Genomic DNA, 25509 nt, shown 5'->3' with positions numbered 1-25509 from the left:
TTGTGTTACTAACCTTTTCTTGGCAATTTTTCTTTATTCACTTTTTGCATTTTTGAGGTAACACACAGCAGCCCCTGGTACAGTGGCCCATGGAGACAGTCCCTGTACAAACATCCAGCTTACAGGCCCTTTTGGCCAGTTGGTCAATTCCAATGGACACAATAAATGTCCCACGCTGGTCAAGGAAGATGGTAATGGCAGCTAAATGATGACATGAACAGCAAAGTCTAGACGTTGCGTTGAGATAAGACACCCCAGGGCTGCACACCCATCTCAGCCTAGGTCTGGTTCAGCATTAGAAACAGATCAATATACCAAGCACTTTTCACTGAGATGCTCAGGGCACTAAGCCAAAATGAAGTCACAGCCTCAGGAAGATCTGCTTCCCAGTAATGTCCAGTTCCCACCTGCCTCTTTTTTGAGGGGGATCCTGGTAGGCACCCTGTTATAGGGGGAATATCACCAATTCTTACAGCAAGTTTCTCTCCTTCTCCTGTCTCCTGGGCTGGCATTGTCTCTGAAAGCTGGAGGAAGGGTTCAAGACCTGGCCAGGGGACAGAGAGGAAGAAGGGAGCAGCTCTACTGTTTATGCAGAATTTAATTTTGCTACATCCAACCTGCAGACAGAAAAAAGATTTTTACCTTTCTTTGTCTCCTCCGTCATTAGTACAACAGAATTGGATTCTTTCATATGTTGCTAGGAAGTCTGGAACTATCAGTAGCACTGAGCTTTATGACTTTTTAAGTCTCTGATGTTGTTTACTTCTCAGGAAAAGAAAGCTGCCTTAGTTTGTAGCCTGAAATTCAGATGAATATTCCCTGATATTAAAATTATTTTGCTGTTAGTCCAGCTAAAATGTGAGGAAGCAGTTCAACCTTTTTGATAGGCATTATAACCTCCTAATCCAAATGCTTCAGGCTGAATTGTTCAGCAGATGAACATGCACTTCCTAGAAAATGCATGTTGCGCAATCTGAGTAGTAGGTGTGGGTGTGATGGGAAATATGCTGCTTTGGCATCCAGCTAGCACAAAGTCCAGTTTCATTCTCTGCTGCATTGACATTCTTCAGCTTCTTTTCCACATTTTTTATGTTTGTTCAGACAATGTGAATCTTGAAATGATGGAATGATGCCTGCAACCTCCTGAGTAAACTGGTGCCATTGGCAGTTCAGCCAAATGCTTTGCTGTAGCATAAGACTCCACCAGAAATCCAAAGAACTCAAACGTCCGTGCACTCCAGCCCAAGCAGACAATGTGTAAATGTTTAGTCTGAGGTATTTTATTATCTTGTTTCTCATTTATTTGAGAATGAACATTTAACCTGTTCTGGATTTTTAACCATTTTTGTTGCAATGGCTGAAAAATATAATGAAATCAATTTTCTGAACCTGTGTCCTCCTAGTCTCAGTGAAAGAACAAAACATTTGAAATTCTCTGTGTTGAAGTAGTGAAAAATTATTGCTGCGGGCTTTCTGGTGAAACCCAGGACTTGTGTAAAAAAGCTTTTAAAATTATTCAGGCAGAATATTTTCAGAAAGGGATTTTTTTTTAACTAATGAGAACTTTATTCAGTATGGACAAGAGAAAACATTCTTCCATGAAATGCTGGAGAGATTTCAATGTATTGGGCAGCTGGGAAACATGATGATGATGATTTAGCTTACATATTCACTCTTGAGTAGCTGAAAGGTTTGAGTAGTGGAATTAATTCCACTTGGAAAGAAGCTCCCAGACTTCAGCATAAGATATGTCTTTCTGGCCAAATGTTTCCTGACTTTCCTGGCAGGAAGTTTTTCTTACAATGTGATGGCTTGAAAGGACGATCTCATTGTTAATTCTTGCAGAGATGTGTGGGTGCTTTTTTTTAGTTTTACTAGGTGACATAATGATGTCTATCTTAAAATAAATGCTTTTTGAAAACTTCATTTTCACAGACATTTCAGATGAAGTCCAGCTGAATCACTGGCCCAGCAGCCACCCCAAATAATTGAGGCCATTAATTTCAGAAGAATGACATCAATGTTCAGTTTGTCCAGAAAGCAGAAGACTAGATTAGTCACCCAAGCTAAGATGCTGAGTTTCTACTTAGCAGATTCAATTCACTTAAGGTAATTTAACTCAATGCCAGAGTAATTGGAGTACCCAGATCCATACCAAGGGTGCAGTTAACAAACCTTCATTCATCCTAGTGCTAGTAAAAAGAGAGGATTTTCAGCAGCCTATGTAGTTCTGATGTTTACCAAATTGTTTATTCACTAGTGAATTTGGGACTGGAGACCTGTAATTTGAATCACTAATAGCCTTCCTCCTGGTCTTCATCTGTGCAAGTCCATTTTGCTGTGAGGTAAGACTTTACAAATATTTTAGCAGCTGCAGTTAAGCCTGTATTTAACAGGTTGGGCAGAACTGCAACAATAAGTTGTAGCAATGAAGCCTTAAAACCAGCATGAAAGTATTTTAAAGCTTCAACCAAAGCAGGATTAAGAACATGAGATTTTTACTTTTATGATTACAAATAAGAAGGCTCTTCCTTGTTGCTCAAAACCTTTAACCCTCTAAACCTCTTTTCTGTACAAAGTTATCTGCATTATTTGTATTAGCAGATACACAGGGGTGGCTTTAGGACAAGGGCTGCTTTTAGACAAGGTAGGAAACTTCACAGGCCAAATACGTCTCTTTTGGGTTGAAAGTTATTTTCCTCTGTTGCCATGTCACATGATGGAGGATTGTCCACATTTCAAATGGGTGCTAAATCCTTTCTTGTTACCTTCCCCAAGTAAATCCATGGGGCTCACTTTAACTCTCAAAATCACTCAAATGTTCTTATTTAGGTATTGCTTTGAAGGTCTATTCAAAGTAGTGTGTTGTTCATGTGTCCTTAAAAGAGAAAGAAAACTTTTTAACAAATCTGAGATTTGTTGGTTTTTTTAAATGAGAATTTTCTTTTTTTCCCCTCACACAAAACTGAGAAAATATTGCAAAATTGGCTTTATGATTTTTCATGCAAAATTTTAGCTGGCTGCTTAACAAAAAGATAATCAAGATAGTTCTCTGCTTTGTTCTACCCAACATATGGACAAACTCCCTAAAACTAAGGCTTTGTTTTTCCTACCTTTAGAATCATTTCAAAGCTTAAAAAATGTAATTTCCCCCCCTCACCCCCTCACTTGTAATGCTTTTTCTTGTGGTCTGAGAGTTAGGGTATATGGCTGTAGATCTGGAAACTTTTTCTACTTATCCCCAAGATCTTAGTACAAATGATACTAACAGGCAACCAACCAAGGAAATGATGATGCTTGGACTGTGTCTTGGAAATGGATGTTTTGAGTGATGCGTGGTTATAATTTTGCGGATTGCATTCAGATGTCAGAACTGGCAGTTGCTTCCCCAAACAGCAGGTGTTCAAGCTGACAGACACAGTGGTAACAATAACCAGCATAAAATTTTATGGCGAATTCTATATAGCACAATATCTGTGTTTGATTGCATGCAGAGACATTAGGCAGTGACAGATTATTAAATCCCCAGACTGATACGAACAAAATCTGAATTAAATCACTGAATGTGGGGAAAGTCAGTGAGAGATGAGCATGAGCACTCCTTTATTCCTTATTAAAATGACAAAGATGTTTTCAGTACCATCTCCATACATTTACCCCGTGTCTCTTCCCTGTGAGCACCCCTGTAAATATCCCTGAGACACTTATCTGGCCAAGCTCCTTGGGCTGTCTCCCTGCAAACGAAAGTGGAGAAAATTATCAGTAACATATGAGTGAAGCCCCTGAAAAATTCTGAGGCACAGACATGAATAGTGGAGGCAAATGTAGAATTTGATATATTCTTAACCAGAGTAAGCTTACATCAATGTGTCCAAAACCTATTGTATTATAGCTCATATAGAAATGTCATAAGGTAGTTTAGAAAGAACAAACACAGTATTTCAGTACAGTTGAAAAAAAAAAATAAAGAAAGAAACAAAAAAAGAAAGAATCTGGTTTTAGGATGCCTCAGTTTTTAGGCTGGAGAAAAGACTCGCAACTTCTTCTAAACTGCTGGATGATCCTTCTGACAGACCTGTGCTCCTAGTCTGACACATACATATTCTCTTAAAATATATATTGTTGATATTTGAACAACATGGAGCTGTAAAGGTGGGTGACCCAAAGAAAATGTGCTTGCTATCCAAAATGCCTGTTGTTCTCTCACTTCAAATATTGACATTTGTCTGGTGATTCTTGTTTAGGTTGTCCATGGACCAATTTAACCAAGACCAGTGTGCCAAGAAATAGGACTTGTCTCAATAGGGAATTTCATAATTATTGCCACTGTTCACTGCCTGCTTTCAGTCTCATTATATTTTTTTTGTAAATCAACTTGACTTACAAATTGATTAGGTTTACTACCTGTATGTCACCATGCCACACTGTGCTACCCTCTTAGTAATCTTAAATACACCATTTTTTTTCTTAATTTATTTTCAGTTAATGTTTAGACATGCATTACTTGATCAGTGTTATTCAAGGATCTGTTTACTGGTATTTTACTTGGGGTTTTAATTTACTACTATGAGCTTGGGGTCAGAGAAAGCCACTAAAAGAAATTTTTCACAAATTATTACAGAACTACAGGCAGGCAGAAATTTTCATTCTAGAAAAGTGTTTCTAGAATGGCTGAGAGATTTCTGAAGAATTCAAATTCTTGTAAAGACTTCCTAATCTTAAAATATGCCTTAATCTGTCCTTATTGTTTTCTAACTTTCATTTTATATATCTTATAGTTACGGTGTCATTTTAAGGGACAATTTAATGGCACAAGAGAAGAGACATAGCAAGTGAAAATCTGATTTGATTCCAGAAAAAGAAATTCACAGCAAAGGAGATCAAACACTGAAGCAGGAGGCTCAAGGAAATATTACCATTTTAATTTTTGGAAATATTTCTAGATTTGGCTGTGTACTACCCTGAGCAACCTGTTCTAGCTTCAAAGAAGGATCTGCGTTTAGCAGGGACTTGTATTAGATGGCCTTCAGAGGTTCTTTTCAACTTAAATAATTCTCAGATTCTCAGAAAATTCTGCTCTTTTGTCAATATTTTGTGAAGAAAGTTCTAGCATACTAAGAATAAAATCTAAAATTTTAAAGGATAGCAATAAAATTTTAATAGCAAATATTCTCTCTGAATAACACAATGACAGAAGATATTTCATTGAGTTGTCATAGACTGAATTAATTAGAATTAGTATCAGGGAGGTCCCCATTGTCTTTTCCTAGCTAATTGGTGTAACTCCTTTTTCTTTTCAATTAAAATAAAGCATCAGCCTCTACCTCCCACTTCTTTTTTTTTGCTGTCACTTTGCCAATTAAGATATTACAGATGAATGTTCTAATGAATGGTTCATTCCACCTCCCAGCAGTAGAATAATCTTCCCTTCTGCATGCTGATGGTACTTCTCCTTGTCTCATTTTAAATCTCCCAGGGTTTCCACTACTGCATTTGCCCATCTACTTATTAAACAACAAACAGAGCTCGGTTTAATGAAGTTTTCCCTAATACCAACCTTTTTCTTGTCTTTTTTTTTTTCCTGGTGATTCTATTCTATATTGCGTATTATATTAATATTACCCATCTTACTCTTTGTGTTTAAACATTTCTCATTCTTTTACCAGTTTATATGTTATCACCTTCATTTTCCTCTGGGTATTGCTCTTCCCAGCCATTTTTTGCTTCTCTGAAGTCTTGCCATCTTTTTGATCACTGGGCATGTGGAACTAAGAATTGCCTTCAAAGCCCACATGTATGGGAGCCAAGAAGAATTTGGGCTATTTTTCCCTTGCTCTGTGATGAGGTACCTCTGCAAAAACAGGACAGAAGTGCATTTAACTTTCTTGTCCTGAATTTATATTACAGTACAGCTGTAGAAATTTATCATCCACTGTTCCCATCAGGGTTCTTTCAGGATTAGTGCCTCTCTGGGAAACAGCCCCACTGAGTAAGTGAACTCTGGGGTCTAAGAAATGATCCTTTAAGACAGGTTTTTGAAATCACTGGGTTCATATCTCTTATTGGAAAAACAGAGGATAAATGTAGTGAAATGCTCTGTGTGCAATGAAGCCAGCATAATCCTTTCAGCATGTTTAAAATACTAATAGATGCTACCTACATGCTATGCAACTGTATGAAAGCAACGACCATGCAGAGATTTTCACGCAGCTCTTAACTCACATTGTGTGTTGTAAAGGTCATCTGATGGACATGGGACCAAACAAGAAATGCTTCAAGCATGTGAATGAAGCAAACAAGTAGAGAAAGGGAGAAGAGAATCAAACTCAGTGTGGGGAGGAGAAAGAGGAGGGAGATGACAAGGAAATGGTAATTCCCCAATGTAAATGTAGGGTATTTACCCTATATAGCTCTCCTACTCAGAGTCCACATGATAAACTGAGAGTTATCCAAAGTCTCATTTCTTTCCTCCTGCTAATCTCCACTCCATCTGACTCCAGACCAGAGGAAGCCTGCTGAGAGTGCATCTCTGTGTCTGTGCACAAAAGGACCACTTGTACCTGCTTACCTTTTGGGTATGTTCTTCATTCAACACCACCAGGAATATGTTTCTGATTAGCTAGAAAAAGAACATGTTCTATTTCACATTGAACCTCCCTTCAGGGAAAAGCAAACAAACATGTTTAAATCAGGAAGAAAAAGTTCACCAATTCAAAGTAGTCTGATGTGTCTCTAAGCTCAAAACAGAAGCATGGGAGGTTTGCCCATCATTATGAATATATGAGTCTGAATCACCAGAGAGGGAGGTCAGCATGCCAGCAGAGCCGTCCCTTCACTATGTCAAGAAAAATCAAGGGCCCTGTGTTAACTGGGAATTCATCAGTCTCTGGCAGTAATTTCCATCCACATCTCTGTTGTCTGCAGGCAGGCAGACATGCAGGCAGATTTGCAAACAGATGAGCATTTCCCAGGGGATGTCACCACACAGTCAGACCTGCGAGACACTGAACTCAGTGTCCATCAGTCAGAGCTGCTTCTATACCTCCTCCTGTTTATCACAAAACTCGTCTGTAGAATCTACTAGATAAAACAGCCTTTGACAAGCCTCTAAATAATAGCTATGCTACAGTAACAAACCAGTCGTGTCTGTTAAAAGCTTGGGAAAAGTTGTACTCAGTTCAAAACAGCATTTTGCAGAGACTCAGAAAGCAATAATTGCTAGGAATGATACAAAAGGGTCTTCTCTAAGATCCATTTGTCTACTATAGAAGATGTTACTTGCCCTGCCACAGGAACCATTCCAGCCTGCCTGGCTGTGTGGCTCCATATGGAGAACTTAGAGACTTCTTGCTGCTAGAGCTCAGGAAGACTAATGCCCTCCTGGCAACTGAAAATACTCTTTACTTGTGAAACTTAGAAAGTCAGACAATTTCATTGGCCAGTTTTTTTCCTTTTGTTTCTTTTTAATATGACAGTGCTTACTGAATCAGTGGGGCAACTTGTGGTTATTACTTATAAAGAGCAAGAGGAACCCCAGAAAGTAATTGCTGTGCCACTACAGCATTGCTGCTACATATTGCTTTGTGCTCCAGGCATGGGACAAAAATCCAACCTCACCAAGGGGCATTAAAACTGATCAATGAAACCCATTTTGCTAATTTTTTTCCCGTGAAAGTGTATGTCAACAAGGTGCAATTCTGTTTATTAGCACCTGAACAGTAGAAGTTTATGCGAGCCTTGGGAGGTTGAGCATTTTTGAGGATTCCAGTCGTACATGGAATGGAATCACGCAATTTAAGTTTCACTGAACCGGGTGCATATTCAGCTGTTGTGACTAATTCAGCTGAAATATGTTTGTTCTCTCCTTTGCTTTTCTCTCTCCCCTTACCACAGAGAAGCTGATTAATGCAAAAGGCACTGCAGGGCTGAAGCCAGCTGGACTAGAACTTTTGAAATGGTTCTTCCCCCCATACCAAGACAACTTTGTTTCCTCTACCTTTTCAGCACTCATGTAATTTATAAAGCTTAGTCTAAAATTATGTAAGTGCTGAAAAAATAAGAACAAACATGCAAACCAAACAAAGATTACCAACAGCTGAGTCCACACAGAGAAACATATAAGGTGAGTGTCAACAGTATTTTTTGGGCACGTTTTCTCAAAATGTCCTAAAATTCTATAAAATAAAAGAATTAATGTACTATCAATTGCATTTTTGTTTTTAAACATTCACGGAAACATATATTTAATATAGAACTTAAACTGATACTCATTTTGTTCCACTGCAGGACAGGTTTCTGCTATTTGTATTGTCTAGCTTTATCTTTCTTATCCTCTTCAGCAGTACCTCACTTTCTAGATGTTCCTTGCCAACTCCATAAGCAATGAGTGACAGATTAAGTAGAGATAGGCTAGTAGTCTCAGAAAAGAAACATCTGGATAAACTAAATTTAGCTCTGAGAATGAAGGAAGTAGGTAAATAAGAAAGGAACAGTTCCAAGTGAAGAGCGAAACGTACGTGCCAGACTACAGAGGAAGACTGGGAATTTTTTCCTTCAGACACTCTGTAACACAAACTTCAAGCAACACGAGTGGGAGATTCCCAGTTTGCTTAAACTGTAATAGTTTCAGAGCCCAATATCCTGGGCAGAATATCACAGCAGTGTAAAAAGGTGCTTTTCACAAGCAGAGGAATTATCCCTCTCACATGGAACTTAACAGTCTGAAAAAACAAAGGATGAGGCAGAGAAATCCATGATATCCAATAAAGGAGCTGGGGCACATACAGGTACCTGACTTTTAGGCTGGCTGGCTAACAATGACTTCTTGTTTCTAGCTGCATAAATGCACTATCCTTGCGCTTCCTAACATGGTTCAGTAATTTTTTTTTTTTTTTTTTGCTTGCATCATCCGTTCTCCATTCAGAGTCATCACTCTGCTACTTCCTTATGGTTATCCTGTCTTGCCCACAAGAATACTGAGATAGTAAGTCTTAGAAAGCAAGAGATCTTCCAGAAACTAAGGTGGTCCTGTACAGGGAGTATAGGCCACAGTGAAGAGGTGAAGGGGAAGAAGTGAACTTGACAGAGAGATGCTCAGCACAGGAAACCAAGGATGATACAATCAGACAGAAGCATGGGAACATGCAGAGTATGAAAGTCAAATTACTTTGATTTTTTTTTTTTTTCATTCATGTAAACAATTAGCCTATCAGTATAAGGTTCCCTCTGGTATCTTCCATCATATAAACAGGCTGTCTCACAGTCTGGGAATGATGTGGGAATCATCTGAAAAGCAGATAATTTGAAATAATTGTGCCAACCCTGGACTGTGAAGCAGTAAGAAAATTTAGATTTGGGAGGAGGGGAAGGTCTTGAGCTAGTCACACTATAAAAATATATTAAACAATGGCCCAAAAATGCCTAGGAATTGGAGAATTTGTCAGAAGATGAGATGTAAGACAAGCCATCTGATGTGAGAAGCAAATCAACATGTTTCTAAGATCTGGGAAGATACAATAAGTAAAGTATGTTGCTATCTTAACCACGGCAGGATTTTCAGTTCCCAGCTACCTTCATCCATAAGGAGCCCACTAGAAACAAAAGAAATTCACTCATCAGATACTTTTGGCAGCTGGACAGAGGTTATTCCGTCAAAAGGTCACGTGCCGTACAAAGCCATCAATGACCTCTGCAGGACAAGGATTTTGTTGTGGTGGCTTTCTTATTGATTGCTCTAAAAAAGTACAATTTTGAGTGCAACTTTTAGAGAGTAATACATACATGGACACAGGGAAGACTGCAGGAAGAGGTCTTGGACTGAGGTCGCGTAATTCAGGATTTGGTTTAAGACTGGTTACATGTTTCCATGTTCATTATTAGAAGGAAGTGCTACTTCTGGGCACACTAGGTTTTATACAAACACAGAGAAGAAAAATTTCCTTCTCCAAAAAGCACTACAGCTTTGGGGTTTGTCCAGTTATAATACAGAACTTGTTTTAACACATTTGAAGTCAGACAAGCTGAAGTCTGTTCCTCACAGGCTTAGCAGCTAGTGTTTGCTAAATCAATCTTGGACAGAGAATAAAGTAAATTTCCCCTACCTCCCTCCCTTCTTACATAGTGATGAGGCAGAAAGATGCTTCACACCATCATTAAAAGCCAGGCATGTAAAACTATCTGCCTATCCATGTACAGAACAGCACACTCTGATTTCTCTCCTCATTTAATCTCCCCTGAATCCCCAGCATTATACTTCTGCATTGTCATTTTTTTTCTGTTATTTTATAACAAATATTTTTACAATTCTGATCTTCAGCAATATAGTATTGATTTGAATACTGAATCCAGATATGGGTGATTTGAACTAATTTTTCTTACACGTGAAGAAAATTCAAAATGTTTAAACTGACAATAAACTGACAAGAGACCAAGTGAGCCTGTAGTGTTTTACTGAACCACTTCATCTAGATTATGTTAAAACTTCTGGATTCATTCTCATATGAATTTGGCTTTCCAAAGAACATCTACTTAGCTGCACTGCTCTTATCCAGAGGCTTTAACTCATGTAGTACTTGGTCCTTTTCAGAACCAATGAAGCTGAAGTTTCTTTAGTTTCCATGATACTATCAACCAAAAATCTCAGAAATTGCTAAGGGCACCAGTTACCATCTTTTGTTTATCAGAACAGAGACTGTTCATGTGAGCTGGCAGAGAGGAAAGAATTTTTTCTATCCTGTAATGCAGCCTAGTGTGTTGGGGTTGATGTGAGATATATTTAGGCCCCTTTTATTAATGGACCACCATCTGCACTTGGGAATAATTTAGCAAAGGGATTTGCTTTAATTGTTTCTATAAAATGGAGTGTTTCAAAAACCAAATGTTTGAGGGATGAACAGTGATAACAATATTCAGCACAGACATGGCAGAAAATCTAAGTCAGATATGTGGCAATGGGATGTTGTGCACACCAGGCAAAAATACCTTTACTTGTCAGATGAAAAGAGGCCTCACTGCTTCCATGTGTGCTTTTTCAGTAAAACAAGTTTGTATTACTGATGTAATACGAAAATGTCAAGTTACTGCCTGTAAAATGTCAAACGTAATGCCTGTTTGAGTGGACAGCATAAAATCCATATGTTTTAATCTCAGGCTGCACATGATTTTGTTGCCAAATTTGTAAAACACATTGTTGATGGTATTTTGTCAGCTGTGAATCCTGTAGACACAGAATTACATCTTAGCACCACTGAAGTTGGAATTTGTCCTCATTTCCAGATGATCAGGCCTAGTAGGTAAACTACACTTGCGTTACACCACATTCCAAGTAAAGCCAACGAGGTTGCATCAGGGCAGCTGAGAAATGAACATTCATGTATCATTCCAACATGAGCTGTCTCCCAGCATTGTTTTCAACTGCTGCTGCCTCTAAGCCACCAGATCTTTCTGCCTGAGAATGTTTGAATCCTTTGTATTCCTCACCACCTAAATTGTATCCAATAGTCAACATATTTTCCCTCAGATCTTTAATATTGATTAGGTAACTGATTTTAAATTTTAGAACTATGAAAGTTTGGAAACATCTGAAGACATTGAATAAACTCTGTTTTCTCTTCCACAGTCTGCGAACAGCTGGAATCCTCAGCCTGAAAAGACTTTTGTTTCCCAGGTTTCCATTACACATTTTTGTAACACACATGCAAGCTATCTGGGTCTATGAAGGAGGGGTAATTCTTATTTTTGTGAAAGATGTTTACCATTTTTCCATTCTGCACTATTTAGACCTTTCCTTGTCCAATGTTAGAGGGATGCCGCGGGAGACAAGACTCATGATATCATGATCATCAAGTCTCAGTTTATTGTGACAGATTACACAGTTTATATATGTTTGTTAATTAGCTCATACATATTGCAAAAGCCGAGCTCATGATTGGTTGCTATGTGACTTGTACTATTATCTTAAAAGTATCTTTGTGAATGATACTTGCCTGTCCAGCTGGCCTTGCAGTTAGAACAGCTTAGTACTTCTTTGTTCTCTATCTATTTCTACATACCAAGCAGTTCCAATATCCTGCTTTCTGCACACCATCTACTCTTCAGGGCCATGCGAACTTTGCAGCAGTCACGTAGCCCTCCCTATTTGGATTAATTTTACAGTATCATGTCCCCTGTTGTACAACCATTCCTCTGTCAAGCTCTCTTCAGTCCAATAAATGCTAAGTTGTTAAAAATGTCCTATTTTCCCTCTACAGCTATATTTTTAGTGCAGATACAGAGCCAAAGTTTGATTTTGCACCAAATTTAGTCCATCACACACAATTAACATCAGTAAGTTTTCTCTAGAATTGTATTGAGGTATGACACAAACTTTTTGCTAATCTCTTCCTCAGAAGCTGTAGAACAGATAGGGCATGTATTAACCATGGTACCCACTAAAAATACCAAGAACACTGGTGAAGAGCTGTATGTTCCTTGTTTCCCCTCCTCATATTTGCTCATGTAAAGTATATTAGGTGGAGATTTATAGATGTTACTCTGCAGTCTTTTATTGAGCATAATTCTTGTCCTGATATATGACTTCACAGATGTTCTGCTAATTTTCCATCATTAGGCCTATCAAAAACTGGTTTTAATGGTATGCTGGGTGTGTTGTTTGTGTGCAAAATTATTCTATAATTTACAGTTATGTATATAACATTTGGTTTGAGTATTGACCAGGAGTCTAATCCAAAGTCTTTGGAATAATAACAATGGCTGATCAATGTCTATCATATTTTGTCTGAGCTAACAGAATTCTTTTCAATACATAGCGTTTGGTTGAGGAATCATTGAATACACATAGAAATGTCTATGAGATTGAGTGATCCCCACTTCCTAGAGTCACATGGCAATATTTTCAAATCTAGTGCTGAATTCAAAAGATTGAATTGTAATGTGTAGACATTCTTGGTCCTTGCAATTGCACACTCACAGAAATAGAAAGGGACTGTAGAAGGTTGCTTAGCCTACCCATTATCATGTACAGGATGAACTACACTGTACTGTAATTCTTCTAGCTGTGGCTGATGGAAAAAAAATCCAGCTTGATACTAGACATGTGCCATAGAAACTCTGCTGCTTTTACTTGCCATTTATCCCAGGCTGAAATGACTTGATGCTTTGAAATGTTTTCTGATGTTTTTCCTGAATCTCTGTATTTTTTTCCGGCTGCAGTGCACTGGAGAACATGTGGAGAAAAACATACACATCCCTTTGCAAAAAGCTTCTTGCTTTTTGAAGAGTGTGCCTTCAAAACATTTATTGAGAGACTGACAAAGGGTTTGCAATAATCAAAGCATTTTGACTGAAATGCTGACAAACCTGGATTCAAAGAACTGCCTTTTAGTGATTGTCTCTGATGATACTTGAAAAGACCTGGAACAAATAGAAGTAAAACTCTTGTTTGTGCCATGCTTTTAGTCAGTCCTCTACACAATGTGGAAAAGTTAACAATTCCAGATTGACTACAAGGAGGTTTTATTAAGGATAGACAGAATCATGTGAACAGCAATGTGCACAACTTGTACTGAAAACTGCTTTAGAATCATGCACCTGATTACCAGAGAGTGAGCTCAGAAGCAGTCCTACAACTAGGAATATTGATTAAGAAGGTATGACAAATTTTTTTAATGTTACCACCAAAAGAAAAATGAGAGTAGTACACTAATAGCAAACTAGATAAAAGACAAGTTTTTTCAATTTTAAATCTATTTCCACTGAGAAAGTAAAGGTAAAGGACAGGGTACATAGATAATTTTTTTAACCAGTGTTGAACCAATTTTTGTAGAAACACAGGTTTCCAATAAACCCTCACCTTTCAATCTGTGGACACACTCCGTCAATGGAATTAACTGCTCACAAAATACATTCAAGCACAGATTCAAAAATCAAATCTGTTTCATTATTATTAACATCACTTTGTCCTGCCCTTTCAAGCATATGAGACCCCTCTTTTTAAAATGACCTTTTCAAAAAGACTCCTGTGTAAGCTATTCAAATAAATTTAATTTCCTAAAACTTCCTCCTGTTATTTCTAGGTATTTTGTCCTCTCTACCTCTCTACATTACAATATTTTTCTTGGTCATAAACAGAAATGGACATTTCTGGATTTTATTTCATTCTAGTCAAGACAAGAAGAGCACAGAAGCTCCAATAAATTATAACTCTGAATAATATTAGTTATAAAGGAATGGCAAAGCTTCTTGGCGACACATTTGTGAGCCAGAGCCAGAGAACCAGAGACTAATGTCTAGTAAAACATGTCAGATTCAATTATTGCTGCCAATGTCTGGTGAAAAAAAAAAAAAACCAAAACACCCTGCTCAATACATTATTTACCTCATACAACCCAGTTGGCCCTCAGGGAAATGTTGCCTAATCATCATAAAGATAGTGCAGGTAAATTGTAAGGAAGGCATGTAGTACTTCCCATACATCCCATTTCTTGTATACTGTTGTTCTCTGGATTTTAAAACTGGGCATTCATCCATTACAGTATTGTCAGGGGATTATAGGAACCCCAGTCTGCTGAAAATAGTGAAATGTTTGGGATTTGAATCATCGCTGTCAGTGGGTGCTCACCCAGTGGATTCAAGACAGCTTCTGCACTTTCTTCACTGACACGATCTCTTTGACCTCATTTTCATAAGGGAATGAAATCACAAAGTCTTTGTGTTTCTGTGAAAAGAGTAACTTCCTTTCCCTTTGGCTTCCCCCAATGGCATCAGAGCCATATATTGAATTGTACAATTCAATGCATTTTAAGGGACAGAACACATGATATCTGTCAAATACATCAAACAGAGCTTGCCAAATTTCAGCTCATGTTCCATTAAATTTGGGATAGTGTGTACAGGATTTTGGTGGCCTATTGGAGCTGTTATTGCTCAGCCCAGGAGTATCCATGGATAGGCACTCACCATTACAGACTGTGACAGAACGGTGTGAGAAGGTAAGGTAAGTAAGGTGTTTATCCAATTAGAAGCAAATTGGCAGTAATAGGAGCTCATATCCCAGAACTGTGACACCAGCTCCAAAGTGACATCTCTACATGTATGCCAAATAAATCAGAGATGTTACTTTAAAAATGTGATTGCTCTCAGGCTATATTAGGAGTTAGTCCCTTTACAGTAAGCTCAGCATGCAAAAACTTTGACAACCTGGCAAAAACATGCTACCCAAAAAAGTCTGAAAACAGTAAATCTCATCTTCACTACCTACTCCCAAATGGATGTCCATTAGCCTGTGACAGGTTGATCTTAGTCAGGTCAGTCAAATGACTGTTTCTAAAACTCAGGTACCAGCACATCTGTCTTGCCCTCCTTGACAAAAGAAGGAAGATAAAGTGCAAAGAAAAATTCCTGGTTAAGGACAAAAGAAGCAGGTTGAAATTTATGCCACTTACCATAGAAATCTCAAATAATGTGAATACCACCTGAATGCCCTGAATAGCTTTTCATTAATATGACAAGACAGCTCTACAAAGCCAAAAGATAAAATCAAAGCAAGAAAAGACTGTCCAAAGTGAAGTAGTACTAAAACTTGATCAATTAACATTGACTGCCAAAATATTAATTAAGAACCAGTTGCTCAGTGATTGCATTGGTCAGCAATTTATCATTCAGCAGGTTATTTCTCAGTGCTCTGCTTGAGTATCAGCAGTTTCTGTGGTTATCAGGGAGACCAGTCCCCATTAGGGCTGCCCAGGATGTTTAGTCCAGCTGATTGGAGACTTAAAAAAAACCAAACCAACCAAACAGAAAACCCCCACATTGTTTTTTGTGCTGCTTGCAGTGTTCATTCCTGACAAGATTTGTGACTGGCTGTGTGACTCCCAGATAGCAAAGACACAAAGTTTTCAGTATATAAAATGTGATGAAGAAGCTGTCCCCTGGGGTTTGGCAGGACTTAGTAACTGCCTGAGATCTTCTCTAACTTTCTCCACTTAGCCTAAACTCTCTGATATGGGATGCCTGAAAGTTACACAACTAAAAACCATCTTTAACCACTCAGAAAATCAGGCTTGTTTTAGAGACTCTGAAAACTACCATTTCAGCAGAAGCATATGGGAACACTTGCTGTGAAAATGAGGCCATTGTCATAAATTGAAGAGAGCCTGACAGAGGAATGGTTGAACAACAAGGGACATGATACTGTAAAATTAATCCAAATAGGGAGGGCTACGTGACTGCTGCAAAGTTCGCATGGCCCTGAAGAGTAGATGGTGTGCAGAAAGCAGGATATTGAAACTGCTTGGTATGTAGAAATAGATAGAGAAGAACAAAGAAGTGCTAAGCTGTTCAAACTGCAAGGCCAGCTGGACAGGCAAGTATCATTCACAAAGATACTTTTAAGATAATAGTACAAGTCACATAGCAACCAATCATGAGCTCGGCTTTTGCAATATGTATGAGCTAATTAACGAACGTATATAAACTGTGTAATCTGTTACAATAAACTGAGACTTGATGATCATGATATCATGAATCTTGTCTCCCGCGGCATCCCTCCAACAACAAATGACTGCTTTATACACACAATTCTGGAATAAAAAGGCCAATAAACTGAACAGTATCATTGGTAAATGACCCATCAGTGGCATTCACTCAAAAACTTGGAGATAGCAAGTTTAGATTTCATTCATTAAGATTTGCATGCAACTGATTTTCCCAGCTGCTATTTAAGGAACATTATAGAGCAATAGTGACAACTTGGGGTTTTTTTCAGTTTGAGTTCTGTGTTCTGAATGCATATTTTATGACGTATTGTGTTTGGCTAATCGTTGCAATTTCATCTCAGCAGCCTCTTTGATGACATACACTTTTGAAACAGATGCTTGTGCTGATGGAGTGACATGTTCCACAGTTAAGTGGGTCCACCAAGACATAGCCCCGACTGCCTTCTGCTGGGGTCACCAAACTACTTCAGTGGGTTTATTTTAGCTCCCTGAAATACATCCCTTCTGATGGTGTTAACTCTTAGCAACATTTTTTTGCTTCCTAAAGACATTTTCTGATTTCACCATGTTACAGATTGCAGTGTTCTAGCAATTCAATCCTGACTAGTTTTCATTTTTTCAGAGTCATTGTAATGAACCATATCCATGGGTTATATGTTGGTTCATCTGCCAAAAACCATTACACAACAACAAGAGAATATTGTTCATTAAATTTCTACAAGCCAGAGTGATGTCCTAGTTTGCAGCCATCTCATGAAGAGATGCACACATCTCCAATCAGCACTTGAATAAGTTTGCAAGATAAGAGCAGTCCAGCTGCCTACTCAAAGTCTCCAGGGACTGCTGTTCCACTCAGTTTATCCATGCCATGTTCTTATGTTTCTCTCTTTGTCATTTGATCTCACAGTATTTCAGATCCCTCTGTGTCTAATGAAAATACTACAGCTTCTCATCTCCTACAGTCTGTTGTTTTAAGGTATAGCTTTTCAAGGACTTCTGTCTATAAAATGGTCTTTCTATGTTTGTGTACCTCCTACTTTAAAGCAAATTTGCTCCTAAGCAGTCAAAATTCTCATTCAGAATCATCACTGGTCTATCTTTAAGGATACAAGGAAACCTTCTATTTGCCCTCTAGGTGTTTGTCTACTCCTCTTCAAGTTCAACTCCTCAAGTTCAGGTTGTTATGTGTGAGAAGAAGATAAGAGCAGATCCATGTAAGTCTGAGGTCCTTGTCATTGTCCCCTTTGTCACAGTGTACAAGTACTTCATAGTCCCTAGAACAGCTCCCCTTCCTTCACTGATGTGTGATCTCTGCTCACAGGTAACAATCCCTACCTTTCCTAAAGCGGGTACTAGCAGTATATCTCGAGGAGCACTGTGAAACAGTTTCCCTGTTTTCCAACAGCAAAAAAGAGAGGAGTGCAGACCAAGTATATAATGTCCTTTCTTAGTTCTGAAGTGGGATTTAAATAGAGTTTAGATGCCAAATCCAGGTGTGGAAAACTGACTCTGTTAAGCACTCACATCCTCTAGCCTTGACAAGAAGGGATCTCCTGGGCACCAAACCCAAGTTTCTGCATATGCTCAGAAGAGCTTCTGATTTGGCAAGATTCATCAACTCCTAGATCTGCTGTTCAAGAGTTTAATCTGAGGTCTCTGGTAATTCCCATGACAGCCTTCTACTACAGTTTGAGTACAATTTGCAAACTGGCATTGGTAGGATTTTGTATTGGAGATCAAAACAATTGGTAGTGTTAATAATGTTTCTGTAGGAACATTAGGAAATTTCTAACATTTCCTCCTCAGTGTGTAATCTAGTTTATGTGAAATTCTTGAAAAAATTATGTACCTCTTTTCTTCAGATGATACTTGATGTTCAGATATAATTGGCTAAAGCAACGCATCTGGATATCCTGAGGGTGTTTCCATTCTATTCTCACTAGATAGGCATTACTTCCTGTAGGGCAAAAATGCTCCAAAATAATTTGTCCTTATGCAAGTCAACAAGTATTTACTGAACCAGAAACAACCCATCCGCACAAGAGAAGACATAGCTAGAAGAGATTTGGAAGAGAAGGAGCATACAGCTATAGAAATTGTGGGAACTCAAAATGTTTCTCAAACATTTTTAGAGGTTCCAGGCCGTGGTCAGACGCAGTCTGGACCCCAGCAGGCAGCTGGATTTAGCTGTGATTTCGAGTTTGAACCATGGAATGAATTACCAACTTTGAAGGTGGAACAAGCAGTCACAAAGTGCTAGATAGTATAGTAAATGTAGTCACAAAGTAGAGGGAAATATCTTTTGGTAGTGTACAGGGGGGTTTTAGTGCATGTACAGGGGTGTTTTTACTTTGTACATGGGGGTCAGAAGTTCTAAGATGGAGGAAAGTGGGCTGAACCCATCCTTCTTCTTTCTTCTTCCTTACCTCCATGTTCTTGGTGATGTTGGCACTCACAGATTGGTTTAGAATAGAAAAACACTTGGTAACGTAGGTAATAGGTATTGGGGAATAATTGTAAACATGTTATACGTAATATATCTTATAAAAGATAGCAGCAGCCCTGGGCGGGGAGAGAGGAGAAGAAGACACCGGTCAGTCAGGGTGTCAGGAGTGTGTGCCTCTCTGCCTGGGCCACTGACCAAAGGGCCGCAGCCCGAGAACTTAATCTGTTAGATAACTAGCAATAAAACATCTTGAGCCCGAACAAGAAGAGACTGCGGAGTTTTCCTTTGGGAACACGGGTTGGAGGAGAAGCTCTACCACCACACGAGAACCCCAGCCAAACCCGGGGTTCTCACAACTGGCGTCCCTGTGGGTGGGCACCAGCAAGAAGACCAAAAAGAAACATCAAACAACCTCCAACCTGCATCAGCGGAGGAAAAAAAAAAAAAAAAGAGAGAAGAGCAGAGCACACACTCGCCGCAAATTCCAAGACGAGAGGGAGCGGACAGCTCGAGATAAGAACCTGACCTTCAACGAAACAACTCGTCTCGGGGACTTTCCAGGGAGGAGACGACCCAGAAGCGCGCCTGGGATCTCTCACCTGTGACCTGCTGGACGGTGATCAGTGCCATCTCCGGACTGACCTCGAGCCGACACAGCTTTTGGTGAGAACGGTCAAAATTAAGAACATGGAGGGGGAATTCTCCCAAGAGGAAAAAGAAATAGTATCTGCTTTCCAGGGCATCATCTCTGCCCATCCGGTAGAGATTGCTCAAAAGGAGTTGAAAGATTTATTATTATGGGTGCGGTGTAACTTCCCACACTCAGATCCAGATTTATTGTATGAGCCAAATTTTTGGCAGGAAATTAACAAGCAATTATATTATCAGGCTATAAAAAATAATAAGCTTGCCGCAAAACTTTTATCTTCAGCAAGAACAGTTTTAGAGTCACTCTCACAACGCGGCAGCTCAAGCCAGGCAGCTACGGCTCCTGGTGAAAAACAGGAGGGGGGACAGTCCGGCCAGCAGCTTGGGACAGATCCTCTCACCACAGACACAGGACAGGCAGGATTGCTTTCTGTGGAAAATCAGGGAGATGATACCCCATCGCGTCCCGTGTCCCCGGGTTCTCACTGTTCCTCAGTTTCCCAAGAGTCCCTAAGCTCCTCCGACGCAGAAATTCCCCAGACGGAGGCGGGTGAGCCAGGCACAGCCGCGACCCTCAGTGGGAGGAAGGCATTGCCCAAGTCCAAACCCACGGTGGGGGGGGGGCGGCGGCGGCGGCAGCAGCTCCGGTGGGGGAAGGTGCGAACGTGAGTGCAGAGCAGGGGGAGGAGGGAGAGGAAAGCGCCTCCACATCTGCGCAGGCTGGGAGTTCAAAACAGCCCGCGCAGAAGGCGAGGCCGGGGAGAGCGGCGGGGGCGGGACGGATCGGGGCGAAAGCGGGGGGTGCGAGTGCGACGGTGGTACGCTCGGAGCGCCCGGTGACGCGTTCAATGTCGAGAATCCGTGAGGCCGCAGAAGCGGCCGCCCAAAGGGCGTGGGAACTTAGCTCCCTGACCGCGGCAGCCAGGGCTGCTGAGGAAGCGGCAGAGGGACAGCGGGAGGCATTCCTCACTGCAGCTGAGATGGCGGGCACATGCGTGAAGGTCGAGCAAAACCCAACAGCCACGGGTGGAGGGGATTTCTCACCTTTCGAACGCGCGGGACGGGCACACAGGGGGCGGAGCCGGCGCGCGCAGGCTGTGGGTGCTGGCATGGAGCCAGGAGACGGGCAAAGTGAGACGGAAACATCAGGGTTGGAATGGGAACAGGAAGGTGATTGCGTCAGCCTTGGGGGGGACGGCAGTGGCTCTGATTCGGAGGCGGTGCGGGGCGGAGCGAGGCCAAAGCATAGCCAGGGTCGGAGCAGGAGCGTTCACTCCCCTGAGATGACGCAGGCAGGGATCGTTCCCATGGCAACAGACGGCCCAAGCCCACGGCCAATCCCTGTCTGCTTCTGACATGACCGAATTAGAACAGTTGTTACAACAAGAGTCAGTTTCATCAACTGCAGGGATTGCAAACGTGAATCAGTTGTTAGGAGAAATGCTCAAAGGTTTATCGGGAATTAGTGCGGGATTTGCAAATGTAAATCAGTTGACAGAAGAGGTGTTAAAATGTTTGTCAGAAGTGCAGATTGAAGAGCAGAGTGCGGTTCCGACCTCAGCTGGTCAGGCGGCAGCGCCATCTAGCGGCGGAACCACAACATTGCAACAGGCGGCACAGAACTTGTCCGGTCGATGCACTGCGCCACCCAGTGGTGGGACTGTAACATTGCAGGACTTTTTTCCAGTTTCTTATAAGAAAAAATCCAGGGTGAAAAAAGTCACATCTGCACGGCAGCAGGAACCTCCACTGACACCGGAACAGTGCGGGACTCAGGACACTTCTGCTGAGGCGCAGCAACGGGAGGAAACGATACGCATCACCACTTTGGAGGGTGTCCCAGCTTGGACAATTCCAAAATCAAGGTCTGCCAAACTTTCAGGGCAGGGAGAGTAAATTTTAATATCAAAGGGGGTTGTTGAATTTCTTTTACGATATTTAAGCACAGCCTTGGAGTCACAGCCAGAACTGTTGGTTCATCTTCCAAAAATTTTCCAAATAATGCAAGGCAGTCGTGTGTTCTCCTCCACAGCAGATGCTTCACTTTTCTCCAGAGGCTTCCAGCCTTCATCTTCGCAGATGCTGCAGACACCATTGGTATCGGTGAGTGCTGCTGCACCAGAACTGCAGCCACAACAGATGACTCCACTCTACAGGCAAGTACCCACTGAATTTACAGCTTTGCAGAGCGCAAAAGTGGACTGGCAGGACATTCGAGCAGAGTTGGAGAAAGAGAAAGGTTTATTGCAGGGCTCGGGAAATATAATGATGCCAGTGAACTATGACGCTCAGGGCCAAAACCCGAGATGGGAACGCCTGGACCGTGGAGCAATCAAAGATTTAGCTAAGGCCATTCGGGACAATGGGTTGTCATCACCATATTTCAAGCAAATGTTAAAAAGTATTTTTGGAATGTATGATTTAACACCGTATGATCTTAAATATCTTGCGACATCAGTTCTTACAGACACCCAAGCTCTCGTGTGGCAGAAGGCATGGAGGAGATCCCTGGAGGAGCTGAGAGCCAGATACCAGGGCGGGCCGAATGCGAACCTCACCATGGCGCAGCTTGCTGGTGATCCTCCTGAGGACGATCCAACTCAACAGGCGGTGAGGCTCCCGCGTCACGTGCTCAGCGACATCAAAGAGGCACGGAGCACGGAGGGCGATTCTTCAAATTGCTCCAGCGGGGGTCCAGGACACAATCTACACCGAGATCAAACAAGGTCCTGCAGAGCCGTTTTCTTCATTCGTGGATCGTCTTTCTCAGGTGGTGGAGCGGCAGGTGAGCGAGGAGGGAGCAAAACCACACCTGATCAAAAGCCTCGCGTTCTCCAATGCCAATCCGGAGTGCAGACGGACCATCAGCATGATGCCGCACCAGGCCACTTTGGCAGACATGATCGAGGCGTGCAGCAAGGTGGGGACACCACAACATGTTGCTTCCATCATGGAGGAACACTTGGGGGATCAAATTGAAAAACGTGTTAGGGAAGCTCTTGCAAATTATACAAAGAGCAGCCCTAATGCAGAGAGACGGTGCTTTGGGTGTGGGGCACAAGGACATATTAAAAGGAACTGCCCACAACTTTCAAAGCCCAACAAGCCACCAGACCTTTGCCCTCGGTGCAGGAGAGGGAAACATCTCGCAAGTGAGTGTCACTCACAGACAGATGTGGATGGGAAACTTCTTCCTATTCCGGGAAACGGGAAAAAGAGCAGAAATGGCAGGTTCTTCAATCTAGGAGGCATGGGCTTTGTTTCAGGACCTGAAAATGAGGGGTCAGAAAATAAATTGAGGCATTATATTCCCATTTCCTATCAGGTGCAATAAATAAATTAATTAATTAATAATGACATTCAGTTTGCCCTGTATTTGTTAAGAATGGTGATTAATGAACTAAATCTATAGATTAAAGACTATGGCAGTTTGAAATACACTCCATTAATTTAGAGAATGGGTGGAAAATATTCTTAGTCCCAGCACCTGCTGTTGAATTCCCCTGCTTTTCTGTGATTTTACTATAACACTTTCCAATTTTACAAAAGTGAAGCAGACAGACAGAAGATATTGTCAAAAGCCCAAGGCAAATAAACTGGAAAAATAGTAAGAAAATTTTATATGAATTTCTGTAATAGCAAAGGAAATATTAAGGCAATGTTATTAAATTAAGAGACAACTATGAAAAGAAAAGTAAAAAGTGGAACAGCCTCCCTTTTAAACAAATATCCAAAATGCCCACTGAATCCTAAGTGGTGAAGTCTTTCGTGTTGCTTCCACACAAAATATGGAATATGAATCAATCTTAATTTATGGAGTAGATTAATTACATATTTTTAATGTGAATCAGATCTCTTGGTTTCTGCACTTCTAAAAGTCACCTTTACTGGCTCCATATGAGAGCTCAGTGCCAAGACCACCCAGCGACTTTACTTTGAAGGATGCAGGAAACTGTAGAGTCTTAAATTCTCGTGCAAATGCTGATTCTCAATTTCCTAACTTAAAGAATAGGAAGATGGAAACTCATAGCACATTGCAATAAAAACACCCTTTGCACCTAGAAGAGAAAAAGTAACTTGTGAGGTTCCCTTCTGTATTTCCCTGTTTCTCTAGGATGTCTCAAAAAGTGAACAAAATATAAAGACAATTATCACAAATCCAGCTCAGGGCATTATGTAGGTACCTGAGAAGCTGTATCATTAAATCCCTTCTGCTGTTTAGGAAGGGAAAGACCTAAAATGGGAAAGAAGGCCAGTACCATGTTAAGCTACTTAAGAGGTCAAAAGAAATCTGACTGCAGCCAGCAATGTTTGGATTTTTCCTTTGGCTCAGAGAACAAGCTGTACATCATCCAGTAAATGTGTACTCTACAAGGGGTCAGAGGAAAAAACATCTGCCCATACTGGGCAGCTGCTTCAGTCCACTCTTCTTGCCAAATTCCTAAAAGCGCCCAGAAGCATCTAGGCTGATGGATCAGGTCTCCTGCCTCTTCCTGGGCTGGTGGGTTCATGTCTACCCCAGACCCTTGTGCATTAAATGTGATATGTAATATGTAGAGAGAAGGGGCAAAGCACTCATGAACCATTTGTTTGTCCTTCTCCTGACAAGGCCACAACTCTTTTTTATCCCGTTTAGAAGGGTATTGTGGAAACTGTGGAGAGAGAGGGAGAGAGAGAGAGAGAGAGAGAGAGAGAGAGAGAGCAAGCTCCTCACCCCTTTCCTGGCTGCCTCAAGTACACACACTTGAAAATCCAATATGTTCCAACCTTACCCTGAAGAGAATTTGTCTACTTGCAAGGAAGGAGATAAAAGTCTCAGCTCAATGGAGAACATGAAACTAGCTTTTTCAATAGAAAAGCCAGCAGATCAGGAAGTGGCGAAACATCCCTGGAGAGCATGGCAGCATAGGAAATGTACGTGGCAATGGGAGGGGTAGTTGCATTAACTCTTCCTGACCCATGTTTTTCCCATGAATGTATATTAAAATATGTACATAGATTTGTGTCTGTATATTTATTGGTCAACAAAGCCACAAAAAATTACAGTATTTGTCAGTAACAACACAGATGGACTTTCAAATAATCAGCTCTTCTAAGAATCATATTGTAAGTGTGGGAAAACCTTTTTCACTTTCATCTACCTGTCATTCTACTGCATCTGGGGCTCATTCCTGGCAGGGTAATACAAACAAATATAAAAAGGAATCCTGTGATGTATTAAGCATGCTGAACTTTACAATCATCTGTATTCATAACATTCTTGGTGTTTCACTATGGTGTAGTGAAGTATAGAAGTAATTATAGAAGTAATCTGCAAAAGGGATGGGGCTGATTTCTCTATTTTTATTTCTTTTGAATGTGCTATCTACTAACCTGACTTTACTAAAAGAATTTAGATTGGAGCGGGCCTAGGTATCTGGCTAATACACTGGCTTCCTGCCTTCATCTTAAGCTTTTTTCTTTCTGGTAGGCATAGAAAAACTCAGTAGTCTGGTTAAAAATGAAGACGTCGTGACACCTAGTGGTGAATTAAACACCAATAATTTCTCTTTCCCTTAGGATCTGCGAGTGTTTTAGGCATGTTGTCCTTGGTCAGACTGCAACAAGAGAGAGGTGGGTATTACCCTCATGGCTCCGGACACCCAAGCAACTCCTCATTTCTATGCAGTCCCTGGCAATGTGTGTGTGTGTGTGTGTGTGTGTGTGTGTGTGTGTGTGTGTGTGTGTGTGTTTGTGTGTCTTGTTGCATCAGATTCTGTGTGTCTCCACAGAAGGTGGCATTGTCAAAGCCCTTGTGCAGCCCCTTATTGAACGCGATATTAGGATATATTTAATAGTCATTTATACTGAGATCACTTCAAGTGTCTTGACTTTGGAGACAAAGGGAGCATGGCAGAATCCTGGCATAAGACCAGCTGGAAA

The 25509-nt window shown here is 40.8% G+C and overlaps 1 protein-coding gene and 1 long non-coding RNA gene across 2 annotated transcripts; one reads left to right on the top strand and one right to left on the bottom strand.

The window, feature by feature from the left end:
- Positions 1 to 20768, bottom strand: LOC146764929 (uncharacterized). The gene is made up of 2 exons (XR_014950481.1): positions 20632 to 20768; positions 1 to 20017 (listed from the first exon to the last, which is right to left on the bottom strand). It is a non-coding gene; the product is annotated as an uncharacterized LOC146764929 (long non-coding RNA).
- LOC146764928 (endogenous retrovirus group K member 6 Gag polyprotein-like) lies at positions 20015 to 25032 on the top strand. The gene is made up of 2 exons (XM_085563379.1): positions 20015 to 22197; positions 22358 to 25032. Exons 1-2 carry the CDS (start codon positions 21589 to 21591, stop codon positions 22919 to 22921), a joined length of 1173 nt encoding a protein of 390 aa, XP_085419505.1. The 5' UTR covers positions 20015 to 21588; the 3' UTR covers positions 22922 to 25032.
- The last annotated feature ends 477 nt before the right edge of the window (positions 25033 to 25509 follow it).

This window comes from Lonchura striata, chromosome 30 (assembly GCF_050655825.1).
Source record: "Lonchura striata isolate lonStrDom1 chromosome 30, ASM5065582v1, whole genome shotgun sequence".
Classification (NCBI taxonomy): domain Eukaryota; kingdom Metazoa; phylum Chordata; class Aves; order Passeriformes; family Estrildidae; genus Lonchura; species Lonchura striata.
Note: the sequence above shows the minus strand (reverse complement) of the source record. Positions and strands in the feature narration are given on the sequence as shown.

Coding starts and splice junctions, on each gene's coding strand:
- LOC146764928 (XM_085563379.1), top strand. CDS start 21,589: ATGCAAGGCAGTCGTGTGTTCTCCTCCACAGCAGATGCTTCACTTTTC. Junction 22,198..22,357: donor ACGATCCAACTCAACAGGCG/GTGAGGCTCCCG, acceptor CGTCTTTCTCAG/GTGGTGGAGCGGCAGGTGAG.